Raw genomic sequence first — 20,875 nt, 5'->3', positions numbered from 1 at the left:
CTCCTGAGGAAACTCAGCTCCTTTGGAGTCAGCAGAGACATTCTACAGACTTTTTATCACAGTTTTATTGAGAGCATCATCACCTTCTCAATAACCTGCTGGTTCCACTCCATCAGCCTCCACAACAGAAACTGACTGCAGAGCACTGTTTGGGTCTGCTCTAAGATCATCGGCCTGCCTCTAAGAACTGTGAGGGAAATTCTTAAATGTCGCTTGATATTGTAATATTGTATATGAAATTAACATTGGTGGATGCGACATGGGATTGTATGTAGGGTGGAAGCTTGTGGTATGGTCAGATCTACCTGATGATAAGCATGTGGTTGCAAGAAAGATTGGATATGTTGTTGTGGGCTCCATTGTGTAATATGTTGTGACTAAGGAAACTCACATGAAGGAGTTCAGCCTGAGGGGGTCTTTGAGGTATCTCCTCTATGTCCCTGTGTTCTGGTAATTTGTCACTGTATGTCACACAATGGTGGTCAAAGTGAAGGAGAAGTGGTATGTGTGTCATGAGATGTATGTTGAGATGTTAGTACAATGAGTTGTGTCCAGTCATATGTGATCTTATGATGTGACTACAGATAAGAACATTGTTTAGGAAAGTATAAAAGCTGAGGAGAGACTGCCTCTCTTCAGTCATCATCCGTCGCTGATGAGTGGCTCTTGCTTGCAAGCAATAAAGGTTTCTAGAAACTAAATATTGTGTCACAACTTGGTATTTGACCAACTCTCATCTGCACTAGACTAGCAACTGACTTGCAGTTGCCATGACAGAACTCTTACTCACATTCATGACCAACAGACACTCATCAGTTAAAATCACCAAAGACTCCTCACACGTCCTCCACTCAGCATTTCAGTGTCTCCCCTCTGGACGTCGTCTCCGCTGCCCTGCCTGCAGAACTCAGATGAGAAAAGACACCTTCGTCCCCAAAGCCATCCTCCTCCTCCTCAACTCCTCCCCACACACTCTCTCTCTCTCTGACTCTTCTCCAGCTCACACACAGCCATAGTACAGTCAACCTCACCTTATTTGTATTTTATTTTATTTTTTTCATAAATGTTAGAAAAGAAGTTTGTGACCAAGGTGAGATGTTATTTGAAGTTAGTTGTTATTGCTGCACAAATCACTGGCACAAATCCCCCCCCCCCCCCCCCCCCAAATGTTTACATTATTACTGGACAGTGATAAATACTTCAATCTGACTGAAAAGTTTCTTTTGTTTAGTTCAGTCTGCTCTGACTGAGGTGATTTATTTTTAACTAGGATCACCAGTGGAAGTGTTGACTTTCAGCTTTAATTTAGGGGCATCCACATTAAAATGAACCCACTTTAGGAGAAAAAAGTGGTATAATTATCCCAATGCAGAATTTGGACGTCCTTAGTTTAGAGCCCCTCAACAGCATGTCACTTTTCTGTGATTTGCAAAATACAATAATGACATGCTGACTCATTCATTAAGGGACACCAACAATAATAACTTAATTCTGGTGTTTTAAATCACTATTTTTATTTCTCACATTACAAGAAATCAAAATGGTACATGTTGAACTACAGTATGTCTGTGCATATAAAGCTTGTGCCTGTGGAACTAGATCAAAAAGTAAAACATATTCCAGAGCCTCTTATAAGCATGTTTAAAGAAACATTATTTAATGTAAAATGCAAAGAATAAAAATAATGTGCTAAAGTATATATCTGGTGCTGAACAGACTGTATATAAATATGGACAACACGTCTCCTCTTCCTCTCATTGGTCAAACTGACTCTATGTTCCCGGGGATATGGGCGGCGCCATCTTGTGAGTTTGGATCCAGAGTCTGATCAGTACGGTGTGAGGGCGGAGCCACGTGGAGCCGTGATATTGATGCCCCGCCCACACTTCCTCCAGACTCACTCATGTTTTAGTTTAATTAATACTACGCTCTGCTCTACCTCCACCTGGTACAAGGAGGTGATGGATTATACACTGGACTTATTTTAATTATTTGTTTTTTTTACAACTCTCACGGTCCCATGGTAACTCTTTAGGGAACGGTTGGCATGGCAACTGGTAGTTGCTGTTATGTAACATCCTGTTTCTATAGCGTCAAATAGCTAAAACTAAACTTATTCCATAAATTGACTCTTGAACATTCATCAACATTATATTAACTACCTAAAATGACAGAAACCATCCTTGAAAAAATTATTTGACATGTATTTTAGTGTTTTAGTTTGGCCCAAGCTCCGACCACTAACATGATGGGGGTGGAGCTTATGACCTATACTGCAGCCAGCCACCAGGGGGAGCTCTACTTGGTTTGGCTTCACTTTAGAGGAGCTGTTCCTCCATCCACCTTCATACTGGTCAAGACAGAGTAACATGATAACCTGAACAAGCCAAAATTGCTTTTAAGTATAAGAAGATGTACAGGGAGTTAAAAGTAGTTAAATGTAGCCTGCAAATATAACAGTCAAACAATGTTCCACCTCATGAAACAATAACAAAAATTACAATGATTTGTTTTGGAATAGAAAAGCATATACATGTATGAATAGATTTAAACAGCTACTATACCTCTACACAATATAAGATCCAAAAAATACAACCACATTAATTATTTATCTTGGAGCCATTACATTTTTTCTGAGAGTGTATGCTACCTCCACCCACTGCATCTGAGTGCATTCTTCAAGTATGTTACAAATTAAAGTCTGACTGAACAGACTGAACTATTGTCTTCTTTGCTACTTCTTCTTTACTAAGGAGGCAGACATGTCTCCTCCAGGACACAGACTCACCAACGAACCAGCTCCAGAAAACCCAAACCCAGGATAGAGAGGTTCAGTGAACGTGGTGTTGAAGGTGTGGAGGTGGATCAGTTTGTCAGAGGAGACTCTGTAGAAGGACAGAATGCCTTCAGGACAGTCCACATAGACTGCTACTCTTTGAGAGACGAAGGAGGAGGAGGAGGAGGAGGAGGAGGAGGGAGGAGGCGGGATTTCTATCTTTGTGTTGTTGTCCCAGAAACAGTACCCATAACTATCTTGACAGAACAAACTCCAGGACTGATTATTTCTTCCAAACCTGCAGTAATTACTGTTCCCTTTCCTCCTGATTCCTCTGTAAGTCACTGATATATAAACCTTTCCTTTAATCTCTACCTCCCAGTAACAGCGACCAGTCAGACTAGGACTACACAGCAGCTGAGGCCAGTGGTCGAATCTCTCTGGATGATCAGGATACGGCTGCTCCTTCGTCACTGCTGTCACCTGTCTGTTGTTGTCAGATAGTTTGAGTTTTCTGTGTGCTGTGACTGGGTCCAGAGTGAGTTCACAGGCATCTGATGGAGACAACACAACAGGCCATGCACAGATCAGCCACAACAGTATGACAGGAGAAGTGAATAACATTGACCATCTTGTGACAGTTCAGTGTTCTGCTGGGGAACTTCTGGACCTGGCATTCAGTGTAGCATAACATTCAATGTGTTGGATGACCTAAACTAACATCAACTTAACAATGTGGCAGAACCAACTATACTATAACCTCATGATCACAACAACTCAATACAAACAAATATCACATCAAATCAAAGTTTAGAGTTCTGCTTAGCTTATCTTGACTAGGCCCAGGTCATATTACCAGTTTTGGGGGAAAAGTCTTTGCTTTGTGGTCCTGATGGAAACAGGCCTCTCCTTTTAGATCCTTTGAAGTATCTTGTTAGCAGCTCTGTGCTAACTAGCCGTGTGGCTCCTGTTGGTTGAAAGGTTAGCTAATAGAACTGGTGCAGATTTCTCAGCAGGCTATTGTGTTGATACTGTGAGGAACGGCCTAGAGTAGCTGCTCTGGTTAGCAGGCAACTGGAGGCAGACAGCTGCAGCTGAGCAGCTGAGGGTCCAGAGTGGAAGAGAGGAGTGGGAGAGAACAAAGGCCGGAGAGAGCCTTTATATGATCTGATGACTTCAGATGTCACATGCCGCAGCCAGCCAGTGGTAACTGCTTTATCAGGTTTCACACATGGAGGACTGGAGGACTTTTAGGGTTCTGGTGCTTTCCTTTGTCTCCAATACAAAGAAAGCCATTTGGTCAAAACTTGGTTATACATGGTGAGCTTCAATCGCTCACCACCAGGTCCAGGTCCCAACATTCCCATAATCATGAGAGCACAAGTGTCCGTGCGTAATTCAAGTTTGAAAAGTTCATTCATGGTAATGATGTCTGGGCAGTCTGTTAATCAACTGGGCTGTGGTTGACACTATCTATCTTAGCTAAGCAAGAACAAAATTATCAGGTGACAAAACTGAAATACACATAAGCACATTGACAGTTACTAACAGTGTCAGAGAGGAAAAGAAGAATGTCAGTGATGTAAATTGTTAGGGTAAGATGCAGAAAGCGAGTGGCACCTACAATGATAAAACCATTTCCAAATGTCCACGACTTTTGTGGTTTACTCATTAGATCCTATTACAATAATTATTATTCAGTGCAGTACTCAGTCTGATGTTAACAGAAATAACAATTTTGGCCTTCATGCAGACATTACTATAGAAGGATGTCATCACATTTCAAAACCTCAGTTGTCAATTTTCTGTATCATTGTTTGAGTGGTGTACTAAAATTTGTTGTATAAGGACATGTATGAATAACAAAATACTACAGAGGAGTTAGTTCAGGTGTACTTGCAAAGTTAGACAGTGGGTCTGGGTCCAATCAGGATTTAGACTTTTCTCAGCTAATAGTGGGAGGTGTGACTATTAGTGAGTTGAAACTATAGAGTTTGCTGCTGTTGCTAACAAATCAACAGGTTTGCCTACTTAACTGCAAAGAAAATAAAGTACAGGGATGGACTGTGTTATCACTGTGAGGAAGAACTCTGAATTTATGGTGTTTTAAGTTCTTCTGAACTCATGGCTCAGGACTGTAACGCTCCGTGTACCCAAAGGCACAGAGGTATTCAGAGACGTTGTCACTGTCTGCTAAATTAGCTTGACTAGGCCCAGGTCATATTACCAGTTTTGGGGAAAAAGTTGCTTTCTGCACTCAGAGAAGCTGAGATCATCATCTGAGCAGTCTATTGGTTGATCATACTGCTGGGACATAATTTCAGAGTAAGGCTTTCTTTAAGACTATGTGAATGCCTATCTCTGGGAAGTTGGCGGACATGGCGGTTACACTCAGTGTCCTTGTGTGGCCCTTTATCACCCGCCTCTGGTCTGCTGTGAGGGTGATATTTTAAGATGGTAGACCGGGATGATGCCTTGGTGTTTGAGCTGGAGGGCTCAACTGTCTTCCCTCTTGCTTTGGAAGTGACAATAGTTTCCCAAGCCACCTCTGTCATCTTCCTGGTGTCCTGCATGAAGGGGTCACCTTGGCGTGTCATGAGTACAACGTGAGTGTGCAAACATGGGTGAAGGTTCTGCAGGGATAAGGACTTGAAGGTGGAGTTTTCTTCTAAGCCTGGTGCATTCTTGCCCTTTTTGTATCCAAAAAGGTTCAAAAAAGGCAACTGGACTGTAGAGTTTTTTGAGAAGATGTTTCACCACTCATCCGAGTAGCTTCTTCAGTTCTAAGGGACTGGTGGGAAGTCTGAGGTTTAAATAGGAACTCCTCCTGAAACTTGCTTGTTATGTTAACAACCAGAAACCAGTGCAGCTAATTTCCATTAACGATTGGGTACTTACCTGTTGTTGAGGGGGGACTGTTTTTGGTTTTTAGGGCATGGTCTAAATCCCTAATGTAATTGTCAGCATCACAGCTGTCTGGATCAAAATGTTCAATGTCTTTAGCAAGGAACTCAAGCACTTTAAACCGGGGACACTGTGGGGTCCAGGCATGTGCTTCACATGCAACAGTTATCTCAGGTGGAAAGGCAGGGGCTGAGCATACCTGGGATGTTCTAGTCCCCCCTTCGGAGAGATGGGCACGAATGAGAGTGTCCTGCATCATGGGCTGAAAAGAACATTGGGCGGAATATCTTCTGGAGGATAAACAACATATCTCTTCATGGTCTTCATGGGGGGCTGTGAGGAGGTTTAGGTGGGTTGGGGGGCTGTCCAGCTCTCGTGGAAGAGGAGGGGAGGGTTGGGGGATGCCTGGGCCTCCTCTGCTTCAGGAGTCCATCTTCTGATGGAACGAGTGGAGACAGCTTGCCTTTGGACCAGGGGGGTGTATTGGGGCTGTATGTACACCAGGTTGTGATCTGACTTGCCCAGTGGGGGCAGGGCGGTGACTCTGTATCCCTCCTTCACGTTGGTATACAGTAGGTCTGTTGTCCTGTTCTTCCTGGTGAGGCAGTTTACAACCTGGTGAAAGGCAGGCAGGGTGGAGTCCAGGGTGACATGATTAAAGTCTCCAGAAATTATTATGAAGACATCAGAATGTTGCATCTGCAGCCCTGCTGTGACGCTGTATATTTTTCCACAGGTCCCGGTACCTCCTTCGCAGCTCTGCTGGGATGTTGTGCCTTTTTCCGTTTGTCCTCTTCCTGAGAGCCAGCAACTCCTCTCTAGAATAAACGAGAGAGCTGGCTCTAATGTGAGAAACTGCCATATCCATAGGATACATAGTAATAAATCCGAAGAGAAAAAGATAAAGAAAAAGAAAGAAAACGAGAGAAAAACTTGAAAAAAATAATTGAAAAACAGGAACAGTGCTGCAGAGCGACTGGAGTAGCTGCCATCTCTTACAGTGCCACGGCTCAAGTCAGTCAAGTCAGTATTCAAATGCTGAACAGAAATTCTTACAGTTAAGAAGAGTAGGTTCAACTTGAATCAGCTAGCAGCAAAAGCAACTCTTAGTGTAACACTATGGGACTTAAAACACTAGTTATTAATAACAAATTATTAATAGATTTTCAGTTTATGAATACCTTAATAATTATTACCTTGCACCTTTTTGTTAGTACAACTGGACATCTACTCCTGTGGTAGACTAGTGTAGTTGAATGTGAAGACTTTTGGCAAGTCTAAAAGTTATAAATATTGTTGGCTTCTGTCAAAATTATGCTGAAATTAATATTGCACAATTATGAATAACTGCCAGCAGTACTCTGCCTCAGGCCGCTAAATATTGGTGTTTGACTATCATAAATAATTAATAATTATAAAATATATATATTTATTATTAAATAATTGGATCTGAATACACTAGATCACCTTGGGGTGCCATCCTTCTGAGAAGGGAGAAGATAGTCAATTCATCAAATCAGTCTCATAATATTTACTAAATTTGGCACTCTGATTAATAATTAACTTAATAGCTATAACCACAATTACCACATTAGCAGCTAGTTAAGGTTAAGTTCTTGACAGTGTAGACGCTGGCAAAATACATTCTTGTGCAATACTGAACAGGCAGCATGTATGTTTAAAAAGATACAGTTGAATCCAGATGTTTACATCCACTGTGTTAAAAGACACATACATATTTTTTCCTCACTGAAGTTAAATCAGACTAAACCCTCTCCTGTTTTGGGTCAGTTAGGATTAGAGATGCACCGGATCCTGATTTTTAGGATCCTGCCGGATACCGGATCCACTGCTTAAGATCCTGCCGGATCCGGAACCGGATCCGGATCCTACTCCGATCATCAGCTTGTACATTATAATGCAGTAAAACAGCGGAGATGTTGAGTACACTTTAACGTTTTTACCTCGAGACAAACTTTGACAGCAAAGCGTGCATATCGCATGACTTGAATCTCCCTCTACCAGTTTAAAGTACTGCCACACAGCACTTTTTCGGCTCCCTGCTTCCATTTCCGACGAGGACTGCTAACACAATGTAGTGGATGGCTTCTCTAAACATTAACCGCGTAATCACGTTCTTCCGGGTCCGGATCCGGTTGCCACGCTAGGTATCCGGCAGTAACCGGATCCCATAAAAACGCCATTATCCGGCCGGATCCGGATCCGGAACCTGGATCCGGTGCATCTCTAGTTAGGATTACTAAATTATTTCTATTTGCTAAATGACACAATAATGAGAGAGAGAATTTTTTCTTACTTTCTTCAAAGTCAGAAGTTTACCTACATTTCCTTAGTATTTGGTAGCATTGCCTTTAAACTGTATGACTTGGGTCAAACGTTTTGGGTATCCTTCCACAAGCTTCTCTCAATAGTCTGCTGGAGTTCTGGTCCATTCCTCCTGACAGAACTTGTGTAACTGAGTCAGGGCTGTAGGCCGCCTCGCTCTCACACGCCTTTTCAGATATGACCACAAATTTTCTATGTGACTGAGATCAGGGCTTTGTGATGGCCACTCCAAAACATTGATTTTGTTGTCCTTAAGCCACTTTGTAACTACCATGGCAGTATGCTTAGGGTCATTGTCCAGTTGAAGACCCATTTGTGTCCAAGCTTTAACTTCCTGGCTGATGTCTTGAGATGTTGCTTCAATATTTCCACATAATGTTCTTTCCTCATGACGCCGTCTATTTTATGACGTGCACCAGTTCCTCCTGCGGCAAAACAGCCCCACAACATGATGCTACCACCCCCATACTTCACAGTTGGGATGGTGTTCTCAGGCTTACAAGCTTCCCCCTTTTTCCTCCAAATGTAACGATGGTCATTATGATCACAGGACATGTCTCCAAAAATTAAGGTCTTTGTCCCTGTGTGTATTTACAAACTGTAATCTGGCTTTTTAATGTTACTTTTGGAGTAATGGCTTCTTCCTCTCTGAGTGGCCTTTCAGTCCATGTCGGTACAGGACTCGTTTCACTGTGGAGAATGACACTCTCTGACCAGCTTCAGCCAGCATCTTGACAAGGTCTTTAGCTTTTGTTCTGGGGTTGATTCACACATTTCGGACCAAAACACGTTCATCTCTGGGACATAGAACCTGTCTCCTTCCTGAGCGGTATGATGGCTGGACATTCCCATGGCGTCTATACTTGCGCATAATTGTTTGAACAGATGAACGTGGCACCTTCAAGCATCTGGATATTGTACCCAAGAATGAAAACTGTCTCGTGGAGCTCCACAATTCTTTTCCTTGGCTGATATCTTTCGATTTTCCCATGATGTCAAACAAGGAAGCAGTGTCCACAGGTGTGCGTCCAATTAACTCAAATGTTATGTCTGTTAACCTGTCAGAAGCTTCCAAAGCCATGAAATCATCATCAGGGCTTTCCTTCATTGTTTAAGGACATAGTAATCTTTGTGTATGTAAACCTCTGACTTTGAAGAAAGTAATAAAAAATTCTCTAAGAAATTATCTCTCTCATTATTGTGGTATTTAGCAAATAGAAATAATTTTGGTAATCCTAACTGACCTAGAACAGGAGAGGTTTAGTCTGATTTAACTTCAGACCGTGAGGAAAAAAATGTTTATGTGTCTTTTAACGTGGCGTATGTAAACATCTGGTTTCAACTGTATTTATTAACAAAGAATAGAAGTAAAAGCATACAATCTATCTGCAGTGTACGTTATACAGTGGTGTGTGTGCGTGTGTGTGGGTGTGTCAAAATGACTGCCGAGGCCTTGAGGCCTTGAACACAGAAGTTGGCTAACCAAGTAGGGACACTCAGACCATGTGCTGGCTGAATGTATGTGTGGAATGTGATGAGAGTGTTTTATGAGGTGCCAGGTTAGAGGGAGGATGGTTAGCTTAGCATGCAAGAGATCCTGAGTCTATGTGTTGCATAACCTAACATCAAATTACTATACTATAACCTTATGACCGAACGACCAACAACTCAATACAAACAAATATCACATGAAATCAGAGTTTAGAGTTAGCTTAGCTTGACTAGGCCCAGGTCATATTACCAGTTTTGGGGGACAAGTCGCTCTATGGTGTATTACTCCTGGTTGAAGGGCCAAGCTGGTGTTCCAGTGCTGAGAGGCAGTCTTTGCTGTGTGGTCATGATGGCAGACGTTGGAGAGAAACTGGCCTCTCCTTTTAAGTTCTTTGAAGTATCTTGTTAACAGCTCTGTGCTAATTAGCCGTGTGGCTCCTGTTGTTTGAAGGGTTAGCCTGTAAACCTTCTGTTTGGTGGCTAATAGAGCTGGTGCAGACTCCACAGCAGGCCCTCATGTCGTTGCTGTGAGGAAAGGCCTGGAGTAGCTGCTCTGATTAGCAGTCTACTGGAGGCAGACAGCTGCAGCCGAGCAGCTGGGGATCCAGAGTGGAAGAGAGGAGAGGCTGATCGGCATGTACACCAATCACCCACAACATCTCACTTTGTTGTCATTAAGATGTCATGTTTTCAGTGAAATGTGGGTCCTGGCATTGTTACATTAATGTGTACCACTACCTGAACACTGTTGCAGACAAGAACATGGGATAGATAGTTAGATAGATAGATGGATAGATAGATAGATAGATGTAAACAGAGAGCATCTTTAAACAAACACAATAGACACTCACACTCTCTGAAATCACTTCTCTGCCTTTGATCTCCATCACTTTCTGGCCTGGAAACAAGGACAAATGAGTTCATTTTATAGACCTGCCACAACGACAGAAAAATATTAAATTGTATTGATGAAGTAAATTGCGACTGCACATTGTGAATACATGGTGCCCTAAACACAACATCAACCATCAATGCATCTCGGTGTGAACTGACCTGAGAGTTTCTTGTGAAGGCTGTGGACTCTCAGCAGAAACCTGTTGTTCTGAGTCCTGCAAACTGTCATTACTTGGATCTGGTTCTGTCAGGTTAGCTGGCTCAGAGATGAGGGCTGCAGCCAAACCTTCGCTGCCTCTCAGCCTGAAGAAGTGACAGAAAAGAAAGAAAACACTGACAGTGTTTGTCCTCTGAATCTAACCAAGCAAGTCAAATATTTAATAATTTAAATAATCCAAAATCTGAATGCTGACCCTGGAGCCTCCGGTGGCTGCTCCAGTTCAGCAAGAAGTCCTCCTGGGTTCTGTGTGTCGTCGACACCCATGTCCAGCACTCTCAGACTATAGGAGCTTGTGTTGAGAATCGCTGATAACTCCTGCCAGCTCTTTTCTGTGAGTCCATTTTGATGTAACCTAAAAAAAAGGTCAACATTAACAAATCCAAGACCTCCCTCACAGCTTAAGTGTTTTTGTAACCCTGACTTCTTGAACTTGTAGGGTTCTCCAGACTCTCTGGGTTCTGGCTGTTACGCGAGTTACAGTTTTGAGTCTTCACCAATCAAAGACAATAAATACCAACTTTTATCCGTTTCACACACACAGGACAACTGTCACACCCCTCACTGTCCCACCATACACAAAGACAGGTAGGAACTAAAATGACTCTCTCTGTGATGAAGGGAGCCAAGTACTGAAATGATAAACATGTAAATAAAGTGCAGGAGCTGATAAAGAGATAACTGTATAATAAACTTAATCCTGCAATGTCCTAAAAGAATGTTCCATAACCTAATACATAACATAAAGTTTACATGTTACAGAACTGAAACAACTTGTGTTCTGCAATGACAATAAAAACAATTCTCATTCTTATTGGTAGATTTTTCAAATCATGGCAAACGAAGTAAATACTCTGTAAACACAGCTCACACAGCATTGAATAATAAAAGCCATTCCACAGAAGAAACTTTATATTTTTAACATAGTTTAGAGCTGTATAAAACATTTTATTTCTATTTACTTTCTATTTTTTATATAGTTTTTATATTGTATGTTCAATGTATGTTACTGCTACTGGATGCTTGAATTTCCCTCGGGATTAATAAAGTATCTATCTATCTATCTATCTATCTATCTATCTATCTATCTATCTATCTAACCTTACCTAAGTGTTACTAGTGAACAGAATGGACTCTTCAGTCCAGCAGAGAGCCTCTTCATTCCTGAATCCTTCAGGTTGTTGTTGCTCAGGTCCAGCTCTCTGAGTCTAGAGGACTCAGAGCAGAGGACTGATGAAAGAATCTTACAGCTGTTCTCTGAAAGATTACAGCCTCTCAGTCTGAAAAGAGTTAGACAAAGAAAAAAATGACAAAACAAATTCTGAAAAAAAGCAGTTTTGTGGGTTTTTCTGTTTTTTCAAATAATCATGTAAGTACCACTCTATCACAAAATACTAACCTGAGAACCTGCAGTGTACACTGTACACTCCCCAGTCCAACAGAGAGCTTCTCCAAACCAGAATCTTCCAGGTTGTTGTTACTAAGGTCCAGCTCTTTCAGACTACACGACTGGGAGCTGAGAACTGATGCAAGTTTTTCACAGCATCCCACTGTGCTCTTGGTTTGACTCAGCCTGGTGAAAATCAAGACATATTACACATTGTTGTGCTTTAGGACATTTTTTTTTTAATGAGTAAATCTGTAAAACATTCATATAAAATAAAGCCATAACACAGAACACAATACAGTGTGATACCAGGACTTTTAGGCAAGGCCTGCGTCTTTTCCTGACTGTTGGCTCTAAAGGGACTATAACAGGGGTGCCCATTATGTCGATCGCAATCATTTGAAAATTTGCACACATATGTAACATCCCAGGACACACAAAAAAGTCAATAGGAGCCATATTCTAAACCCAACAGGAAGTCTGTTATTTGATTGAAACTGTGAAAATTGGACATATTTTTTTGGTATTTGGTGTTTTGGTATTTAAACCTCCAGGCTTGATGCTTTATCAGATTGACTTCAAAAGTTGGAATTAAGTTATTGAAAGATAGGTGAAGGAAAATGACATACATTTTTGACTTGAAGGGGTTCTCTCCCCTCAAAGTTCCATGACTCGCCATGCAACAGGAAGTTGCATTAATTTTGAACAGGAAACATCTTATTTTGTAGTGTGTTTGTAGTGTGACCTGCTGTTACTGTCAGGGTAACTGGATTCACTCCAAATGTTGTCAGGACAGACTTACACTTGTCATGATGACTTACTGCGAAACTTATGAGTTTTTGTTGAAATTCCGGCCTGTTCTGGTTGTGAAAGTGAAATGATTGACAGTCTCCTTAATTCTGGCATCATTTCAAGTAGTGTGCTACTTTGTCCAGCAGATGGAGCCATAGCATTTGTCTCTGGTGGATTGTCTGTCTGTGAGTGTGTGTGTGTGTCTGTGTGAAGCTGTTTTAACAAACTTTGATGCCACAGAGAGAATACATTCAAAACAGCCAAGATTTACTGCTGTCACAGATGATGTGCTCTGAAAAATATTCAACTGCACAGACTATGCATTGTGCCACGGTGCATTGTTACTCCAGTGTATCCCCTAAGACCTCCAGTAATGCCGCTGTTGCTGGTCCCCAAACAGGAACGGGGTGTGAGGGCCCTTACAATGCTGCTTGCAGCTTTAATCTTTCATTATTTATTTATTTTTTTTACTTTATATTTGCAACATGCCCTCAGTTCAGCGGCACACATCCACAGCCATGCACAACTTCAACAACAACTCCAGACTACCGTCTTTCTTAAAGCGACACACACACATATATATATATATATCTATATATATATAGATATATATATACAGGTAGATCACTTTGACTTGTTAATTGTAAAAGTAGCTCACAAGCCAAAAAAGTGTGGGCACCCCTGGATTACGACTTTTGTTACTTTCTTTAGAGGTACTTTAATCCACAAACATTTTACTGAAATATATTTATATAGTACTACTACCAATCAAAATGGTTTCAAGATGTTTTACAGATCCAGACTCTGAAAACCCCACATACTCATGTGGTGAGGCCTTATTTTCCAAAGAATCCATGACTTTGATCTATTCAGTGGTGGAGATTCAAACACATGACACTATGATCTGACCTGAGAGTTTCCACGGAACAGTTTGGACTCTTCAGTCCCACAGAGAGCTTCCTCACTCCTGAATCCTGCAGGTCGTTGTTACTCAGGTCCAGCTCAGTCAGACAACAGGACTGGGAGCTGAGAACTGAGGACAGAGCTTCACAACTTCTCTCTGACAGATTACAGTCATTTAACCTGATGATAAAGATAGACGCTGGTATCATTTGTACTCAAAGAATTATGATTGTGTTTGAGGGAACATTAGGACAGATCACAAAAAAATTAGACAGAGACAGACAACCATTCACACTCACACCTACGGTCATCCTTAAGCTGAAAAAAAAGAAGAAAGCCATCAGAGAGATAGCACAATTGTTAGGAATGGCCAAATCATCCGTTTGGTACATTGTGAGAGCACACTGGTGATCTCAGGAACTCAAAAAGACCTGGATGTCCACAGAGGACAACAGTGCTGGATGATCACTGGATCCTTTCCACAGTGAAGCGGTGAACCCCCTTCACAACATCCACCCAAGTGGAGAATACTCTCCAGGAAGAAGTTGTGTCTAAGTCTACCATAAAGAGAAGACTTCATAAGAGTAAATACAGAGGCTTCACTACAAGGGGCAAACCATCAATCAGGCAGGGCTTCCAATGGCAATGGATCATTAGTGTTTATTGATGATGTGACAGAAGACCGAAGCAACCGGATGAATTCTGAAGTGTATAAGCATACAGTTTCTGCTCAGATTTAGCCAAATGCAGTAAAGTTGATTGGACAGCGCTTCACAGTTACAGATAGACAATGACCCAAAACATACTGCAAAAGTAAACTAGGAGTTTTTTAAGCCAAGGAAGTGGAACAGACAATCACCAGATCTCAACCTGATCGAGCTGCATTTCACTTCCTAAAGACAAAAAGATCCACAAACAAGCAACAACTAAAAACAGCTGCAGTAAAGGCCTAACAAAGCATCACCAAGGAGGAAACACAGTGTCTGGTGACGTCCATGGGTCCATCACTGTCTGCAAAAGATTCTCAACAAAGTATTAAAAAGTAACATATTATTTATGGTGTAAAGTTAGTTTGTCCAATTACTTTTGAACCCCTGAAATGAGGAGATTTGTATAAACATGGTTGCTATTCCAAAATGTTTCAAAGGATATTTTTGTTAAAATTGAAGTCACTACTACCATTGCATCTCAGTCTTTTCATTTCACATCCAATGTGGTGGCATGCAGAGCCCAAATCCTGAAGATTGTGGCACTGTCCAAATATTTCTGGGCCAACTGTATGAAATGTGTACTTACAGAGCTTTGTTGGAGGCTTTGACCACTGGCAGCAGTCTCAGAAGAGCCTCATCTGAAGCAGAGTATTTCTTCAGATCAAACACGTCCAGATCTTCTTTTGACGACAGTAAGACAAAGACCAGTACTGACCACTGAGCAGGAGACACTTTATCTGTGGAGAGACTTCCTGATCTCAGGGACTGTTGGATCTCCTCCCCTAGAGAACCATCATTCAGTTCATTCAGACAATGATACAGATTGATGCTTCTCTCTGCAGACAGATTCTCACTGATCTTCTCCTTGATGTACTGGACAGTTTTCTGATTGGTCTGTGAGCTACTTCCTGTCTGTGTCAGCAGGCCTTGTAGGAGAGTCTGATTGGTCTGCAGTGAAAGACCCAGGAGGAAGCGGAGGACCAAGTCCAGGTGTCCATTTGGACTCTGTAAGGCCTTGTCCACAGCACTCTGATGGAGACGTGTTAGTTCAGGTTTGTTTCTAAAGAGTTTAGACAACAGAGATGTAGTTTGTTGTTCTTCCATCAGGTTGACACCATATTTGGTGAAGGTCAGGTGGACATGAAGAGCAGCCAGAAACTCCTGAACGCTCAGATGGACGAAGCAGAACACCTTGTCCTGGTACAGTCCTCTCTCCTCTTTAAAGATCTGTGTGAACACTCCTGAGTACACTGAGGCTGCTCTGATATCGATGCCACACTCTGTCAGGTCTGATTCATAGAAGATCAGGTTTCCTTTCAGCAGCTGATCAAAAGCCAGTTTTCCCAGAGACTTAATCATCTTCCTGGTCTCTGGACTCCAGTGTGGATCTGTCTCAGCTCCTCCATCATACTTGACCTTCTTCACTTTGGTCTGAACCACCAGGAAGTGGATGTACATCTCAGTCAGGGTCTTGGGCAGCTCTCCTCCCTCTCTGGTTTTCAACACATCCTCCAGAACTGTAGCAGTGATCCAGCAGAAGACTGGGATGTGACACATGATGTGGAGGCTTCGTGATGTCTTGATGTGGGAGATGATCCTGCTGGCCTGCTCCTCATCTCTGAATCTCTTCCTGAAGTACTCCTCCTTCTGGGGGTCAGTGAACCCTCTGACCTCTGTCACCATGTCAACACACTCAGGAGGGATCTGATTGGCTGCTGCAGGTCGTGTGGTTATCCAGAGGCGAGCAGAGGGAAGCAGTTTCCCCCTGATGAGGTTTGTCAGCAGCACATCCACTGAGGTGGACTCTGTAACATCAGTCAGGATCTCAGTGTTGTGGAAGTCCAGAGGAAGTCGACACTCATCCAGACCGTCAAAGATGAACACAACCTGGAACTCTTCAAAGCTGCAGATTCCTGCTTCTTTGGTTTCAGTAAAGAAGTGATGAACAAGTTCCACCAAGCTGAACTTTCTCTCTTTCAACACATTCAGCTGTTTGAAAGGTAATGGAAGAATGAACGGGATGTCCTGGTTGGCTTTGTCTTCAGCCCAGTCCAGAGTGAACTTCTGTGTTAAGGCTGTTTTCCCAATGCCAGCCACTCCCTTTGTCATCACTGTTTTGATTGGTCCATGTCTTCCAGGTGAGGCTTTAAAGATGTCTTCGCATCTGATGGTTGTTTCTGTTTTCCTGGATGCTGTTTCGAGAATGACTTTATATTCATCATTGACCTCTGCAGTCCCTCCCTCTGTGATGTAGAGCTCTGTGTAGATCTCATTCAGAAGAGCTGGTTTTCCCGCTTCAGCATTTCTCTCATGTACAGACTTTTTCAAATTAGATTTCAGTTTATTCTGGCAAACAGCAGCAACAATTCCTGAGTGAAAACAGAATAATAAAACTTGTAAGTAAGGATGTTGGCGAACATGTTCCAGTATTGTTGAAAAGCCTCTTACTGCTCTGTAATCTGTTGGCCAGGTTCTCTTTCTTTATTGTTTTCAGAAAGTTGAGTGTAATCTGTAGAATGACATCTCTGAGGCTCTTATCCTGCTCCTCCTCCTCACTGCCCACCACTTTCTTCTCCTCATATAACTCCCCTAAGCACTTCAGGTAATCTGGGCTGAGAACTCTCTGGAACCTCTTCAGCATATGCTTCACATAAACAACAATGCTCTCCTCAAGATGCTGCAGAAGAAATAAGAAAAAATACGACATTGGTTTAATTATTTTTCATCTGTAGTCAGTGGTAGATGTTGTGTATTTACCCACCTCAAATATGGATTCCAGGTTGCTTGGATATGACATGGGTCCATGACCTAAATAAAAGCATAGGGGAAATTTATGGTATCAATAACACCACCTACAGTATAGACATAAAGATAGATAATAAGATAATATAGATAATAAATTCTAATCTTCTGGAAGAGTCGCTCATTTATCATCTTGACAAGTAACTGGTGTTGCCACCTTGGAGTTTGAGAGAGAGGCTATTCTTTTGTCTGATCCATAGACAGTATAAAGATCGAAGGTGGAACAGCTCCTCTAAAGTGAAGCCAAAGCAAGTAGAGCTCCCCCTGGTGTCTGGCTGCAGTATAGGTCATAAGCTCCACCCCCTCCATGTTAGTGGGCGGGACTTGGGCCAAACTAAAACACGAAAATACACGCCGAGCAACTTTTTCAAGGATGGTTTCTGTCATTTTAGGTAGTTAATATAATGATGATTTAAAGAAACACGATGTGACCTAATGGCGACTGCAAGTTGCCATGCCAACTGCTAAAGCATTTCCATGGGACTGTGAGAATTGTAATAAAAACTAATTAAATAATAAGTCCAGTGTATAATCCATCACCTCCTTGTACCAGGTGGAGGTAGAGCAGAGCGTAGTATTAATTAAACTAAGACATGAGTGAGTCTGGAGGAAGTGTGGGCGGGGCATCAATATCACGGCTCCACGTGGCTCCGCCCTCAGACCGTACTGATCAGACTCTGGATCCAAACTCACAAGATGGCGCCGCCCGTATCCCCAGGAACATAGAGCCAGTTTGACCAATGAGAGGAAGAGGAGACGTGGTGTCCATATTTATATACAGTCTATGGTCTGCACTCATAGAGTAAATGACAGATCTGGTGCTCTTGGAGTGCATGAAGGAGATGATAATGGCTCCATACACAGCTGCTCCTGGTATCTCTGTCCTGTGATTGTGACTCAATTCTGCATGCTCTAAGACATGATTCATAGGTATGACTGGTTGTAAAACACAGACCAAAGGTGAACTGACAGGAAAATTAATTGATGTGTTTTAGATTTACTGCCAGATAAAAATCACAACATATAACTCAATTTAGGGCGGCACAGTGGCGAGGTGGTTAGCACTGATGCCTCACAGCAAGAAGGTCACCGGTTTGAATCCATGGGCCGACTGGTTCCTTTCTGTGTGTAGTCTGCATGTTCTCCCTGTGTCTGCGTAGGTTCTCTCCAGGTTCTCCAGCTTCCTCCCACCGTCCAAAGACATGCTGGTTAGGTTCATTGGTGATTCTAAACTGGCCGTAGGTGTGAGTGTGTGTGTGAATGGTTGTCTGTCTCTTTGTGTTAGAGACAGTCCTGCGATGGACTGGCGACCTGTCCAGGGTGTACCCCTGCCTCTCGCCCACTGACAGCTGAGATAGGCTCCAGCAGACCCCCGCGACCCTTAACAGGACTAAGTGGGTATAGAAGATGAAACAATGAATGAATAACTCAATTTAGTTTTCTTACAATGATGGACAGACTTTGTAAAGAGGAAGCTACTTGGATGAATGGTAAAACCTCTTCAAGAAACTCTTCTATGAAATCTGGACTACAAGGCTATTATGGTGATAAAGCTTCCACCACAACTGAGAATAAGAAAAGCAGTGGAAAGAGATGGGCACAAATTGAGTTGAGAATTCAACTTGAGTTGACATTAGAAAAGTTTCTTTTTACTTTGAAGTGAATCCTTAAATAAATAAAATAAAAGCAGTGCTGTGTTGTGCTCTTTTTGGGTGAATTGCTGAATAACAAACCTTTCAGCAGTAGGTGATCCATTCCAGCGGTTTCAGTCACGTACCAGTCAGCTACAGGACAGTACCTAAATAATAGCTCAGCAGGTCACACTGATTTATGATTCATGGACTGGTCTCTTGTGGTGGTCAGGTTCACAGAGGATACTGTAAATTCTCTGGAAAAAACAACAGTAAAGAAACTGAAAGTGTAGCATCAACAAGTGTAAAACCTGCCTTACCAGATAAGTGACAACTGAACCAAAGCAGGGAAGATGGGAAAGTGAAAGTATTTGAGTGATGAGGATCAAACTGTGATGGCACATCACCAGATATTTGCATTCAAGACTGTAAATACTGCAGACAATGGTCAATTAGACCAGAAATGTAATGACACAGACCACAAGAGCTGTGATTGGTCCTCTGGTAGCAGCGTGTTTCCTCGTTAGTGTTTCCAGCTGCTTCTCCATCTCCATGATTTTTAGAACAGATTGTTTTGGATCAATAAAGAATGGGTAAAGTTAACTGAGGAGGTTTGGAGATACAGACATTTGTAAGACTCTCCATTGTTGAAAGTGAAGCAGGAAGTAGAAACAAAAATGAACCTGATTGACAAAACAGACACAGCACCAACTAGTGTTTGGGTGGAGATGTTACAGAGCGAGTCAGACTGATGAGGTACAAGTAGAAATGACTCACTCCACCGTAGGCTACGTACGTAGGTTACAGCGTCTATTTAGCACTCATGGTCCATGCCTGTGTGAGATAAAATAGCTCTTGGCTGTCTGCATTTACACTGGTGGTAGAACTGAGGAGGCTGGGTCTGAGAGGAGGATATACTGTAAACCAGGCCTGCCTTCAAACTCTCTCTCTCTCTCTCTCTCCCTCTCTCTCTCTCTCCCTCTGCCACTAACTGACCTGTTGAATTTGTTTCAGAGCTTAAACAAGTCAGCCACAGTTTCAAATGAATGCTGCGTGCAGGGGAGCAATCAGAATACTGACCAGCACAAGAAATGTGCAACATCTCTTCATACATACTGTAAATAACAGAATAGGCTATGATTTAAAATGTTTATTTTCTTGTTTTTTATACAAAGGCACACTCAGGAAACCTTTCACAAGCATTCCAATGTACCTGTACTTTCTTGTACCTATGCAAAATTCAGTGCAGTCTATTCTATTCTATTCTATTCTATTCTATTCTATTCTATGTTAAATGGCTTCAAAATGTGAAGCCTCAGCAGCAGCATTCAAAGATCTCCCTACCTGTATAACAGACCATCCTCGAGCAGAACTAATCTTTGGCCACAGGTACAGTATATTCTGAGAAAACAGGAAAAAGATGAAGAGATCAGCAACATAAAGGGTTCTGGACAACAGTGGTGGATAATCACCGGATCTTCTCCAAAAAAATTAATTAAAAATGTCAAAGCAACAAGCCAAGTACAGAAACGTCTTTGTCCAGGTAAAGGTAGTAAAACATTTTCTGCATAAACACTGTGTTGTTAGACCAGTTCTGACACGTTCACACCCACATCTCAGCAGCGACCCAGACTGCAATGAAAAGTTAAGTTGCCAAGAATTCAAATGAAGACACAAATGTTAAACAATAAGTAACAGTCAAATCCTGGAACGGTTGGTGAATTAATGATCAATGGTCAGATCAACAGTCTCCAGTGGTACCTGTCAGTGTTCTCCCACGGCTCAGACGAGGTGACCGGTACTTTCTAACACCGTCTGCAGACACACACAACGCTGCCTGTTTATGCTCAACTGATCAACTTCACATCCTCATACCTTCAGAATGAAAGCATGTGACAAACACTGAAAGAAGATGAACCTGATAAATAAATATATAAAAGGCAGATGACTGAAATAATAAAGGCAGCATCTTTTGAGTATGACACTCATTTTTGTGTGACAATCCCAATTTAGCAAAACGTT

At 42.1% G+C, this 20,875-nt stretch overlaps 1 protein-coding gene across 2 annotated transcripts; it reads right to left on the bottom strand.

Moving 5' to 3' along the window:
* Positions 1 to 1,561: 1,561 nt before the first annotated feature.
* On the bottom strand, positions 1,562 to 20,257 carry LOC311499343 (uncharacterized protein). Of its 2 annotated transcripts, XM_084560298.1 has the most exons (12): positions 20,198 to 20,257; positions 18,956 to 19,110; positions 17,182 to 17,228; positions 16,869 to 17,097; positions 15,007 to 16,789; positions 13,717 to 13,890; positions 12,028 to 12,201; positions 11,735 to 11,908; positions 10,825 to 10,983; positions 10,571 to 10,714; positions 10,369 to 10,415; positions 1,562 to 3,330 (listed from the first exon to the last, which is right to left on the bottom strand). In XM_084560298.1, the coding sequence occupies exons 2-12, from the start codon at positions 18,975 to 18,977 to the stop codon at positions 2,735 to 2,737; spliced, it is 3,549 nt and encodes a 1,182-aa protein (XP_084416424.1). In that variant the 5' UTR covers positions 18,978 to 19,110; positions 20,198 to 20,257; the 3' UTR covers positions 1,562 to 2,734. The 2 variants fall into 2 exon arrangements, with proteins under 2 accessions (XP_084416424.1, XP_084416425.1); XM_084560299.1 differs by lacking the exon at positions 20,198 to 20,257 and having other exon boundaries at positions 18,956 to 19,995.
* Positions 20,258 to 20,875: the final 618 nt, after the last annotated feature.

The sequence above is a fragment of the Chelon labrosus genome (genome assembly GCF_963514085.1).
Source record: "Chelon labrosus genome assembly, chromosome: 2".
Classification (NCBI taxonomy): Eukaryota; Metazoa; Chordata; class Actinopteri; order Mugiliformes; family Mugilidae; genus Chelon; species Chelon labrosus.
The sequence above is the reverse complement of the archived record's forward strand: the minus strand, read 5'-3'. Positions and strand labels throughout refer to the sequence as shown.

Excerpts from the sequence above, each read along its gene's own strand:
- LOC311499343 (XM_084560298.1), bottom strand. The coding sequence starts at position 18,977 with ATGGATCACCTACTGCTGAAAG. Across the intron at positions 13,891-15,006 it reads AAAGCCTCCAACAAAGCTCT|GTTAAATGACTGTAATCTGT; the intron begins GTAAGTACACAT and ends CTTTATCATCAG. Across the intron at positions 10,416-10,570 it reads CCTTCACAAGAAACTCTCAG|GCCAGAAAGTGATGGAGATC; the intron begins GTCAGTTCACAC and ends CCTTGTTTCCAG.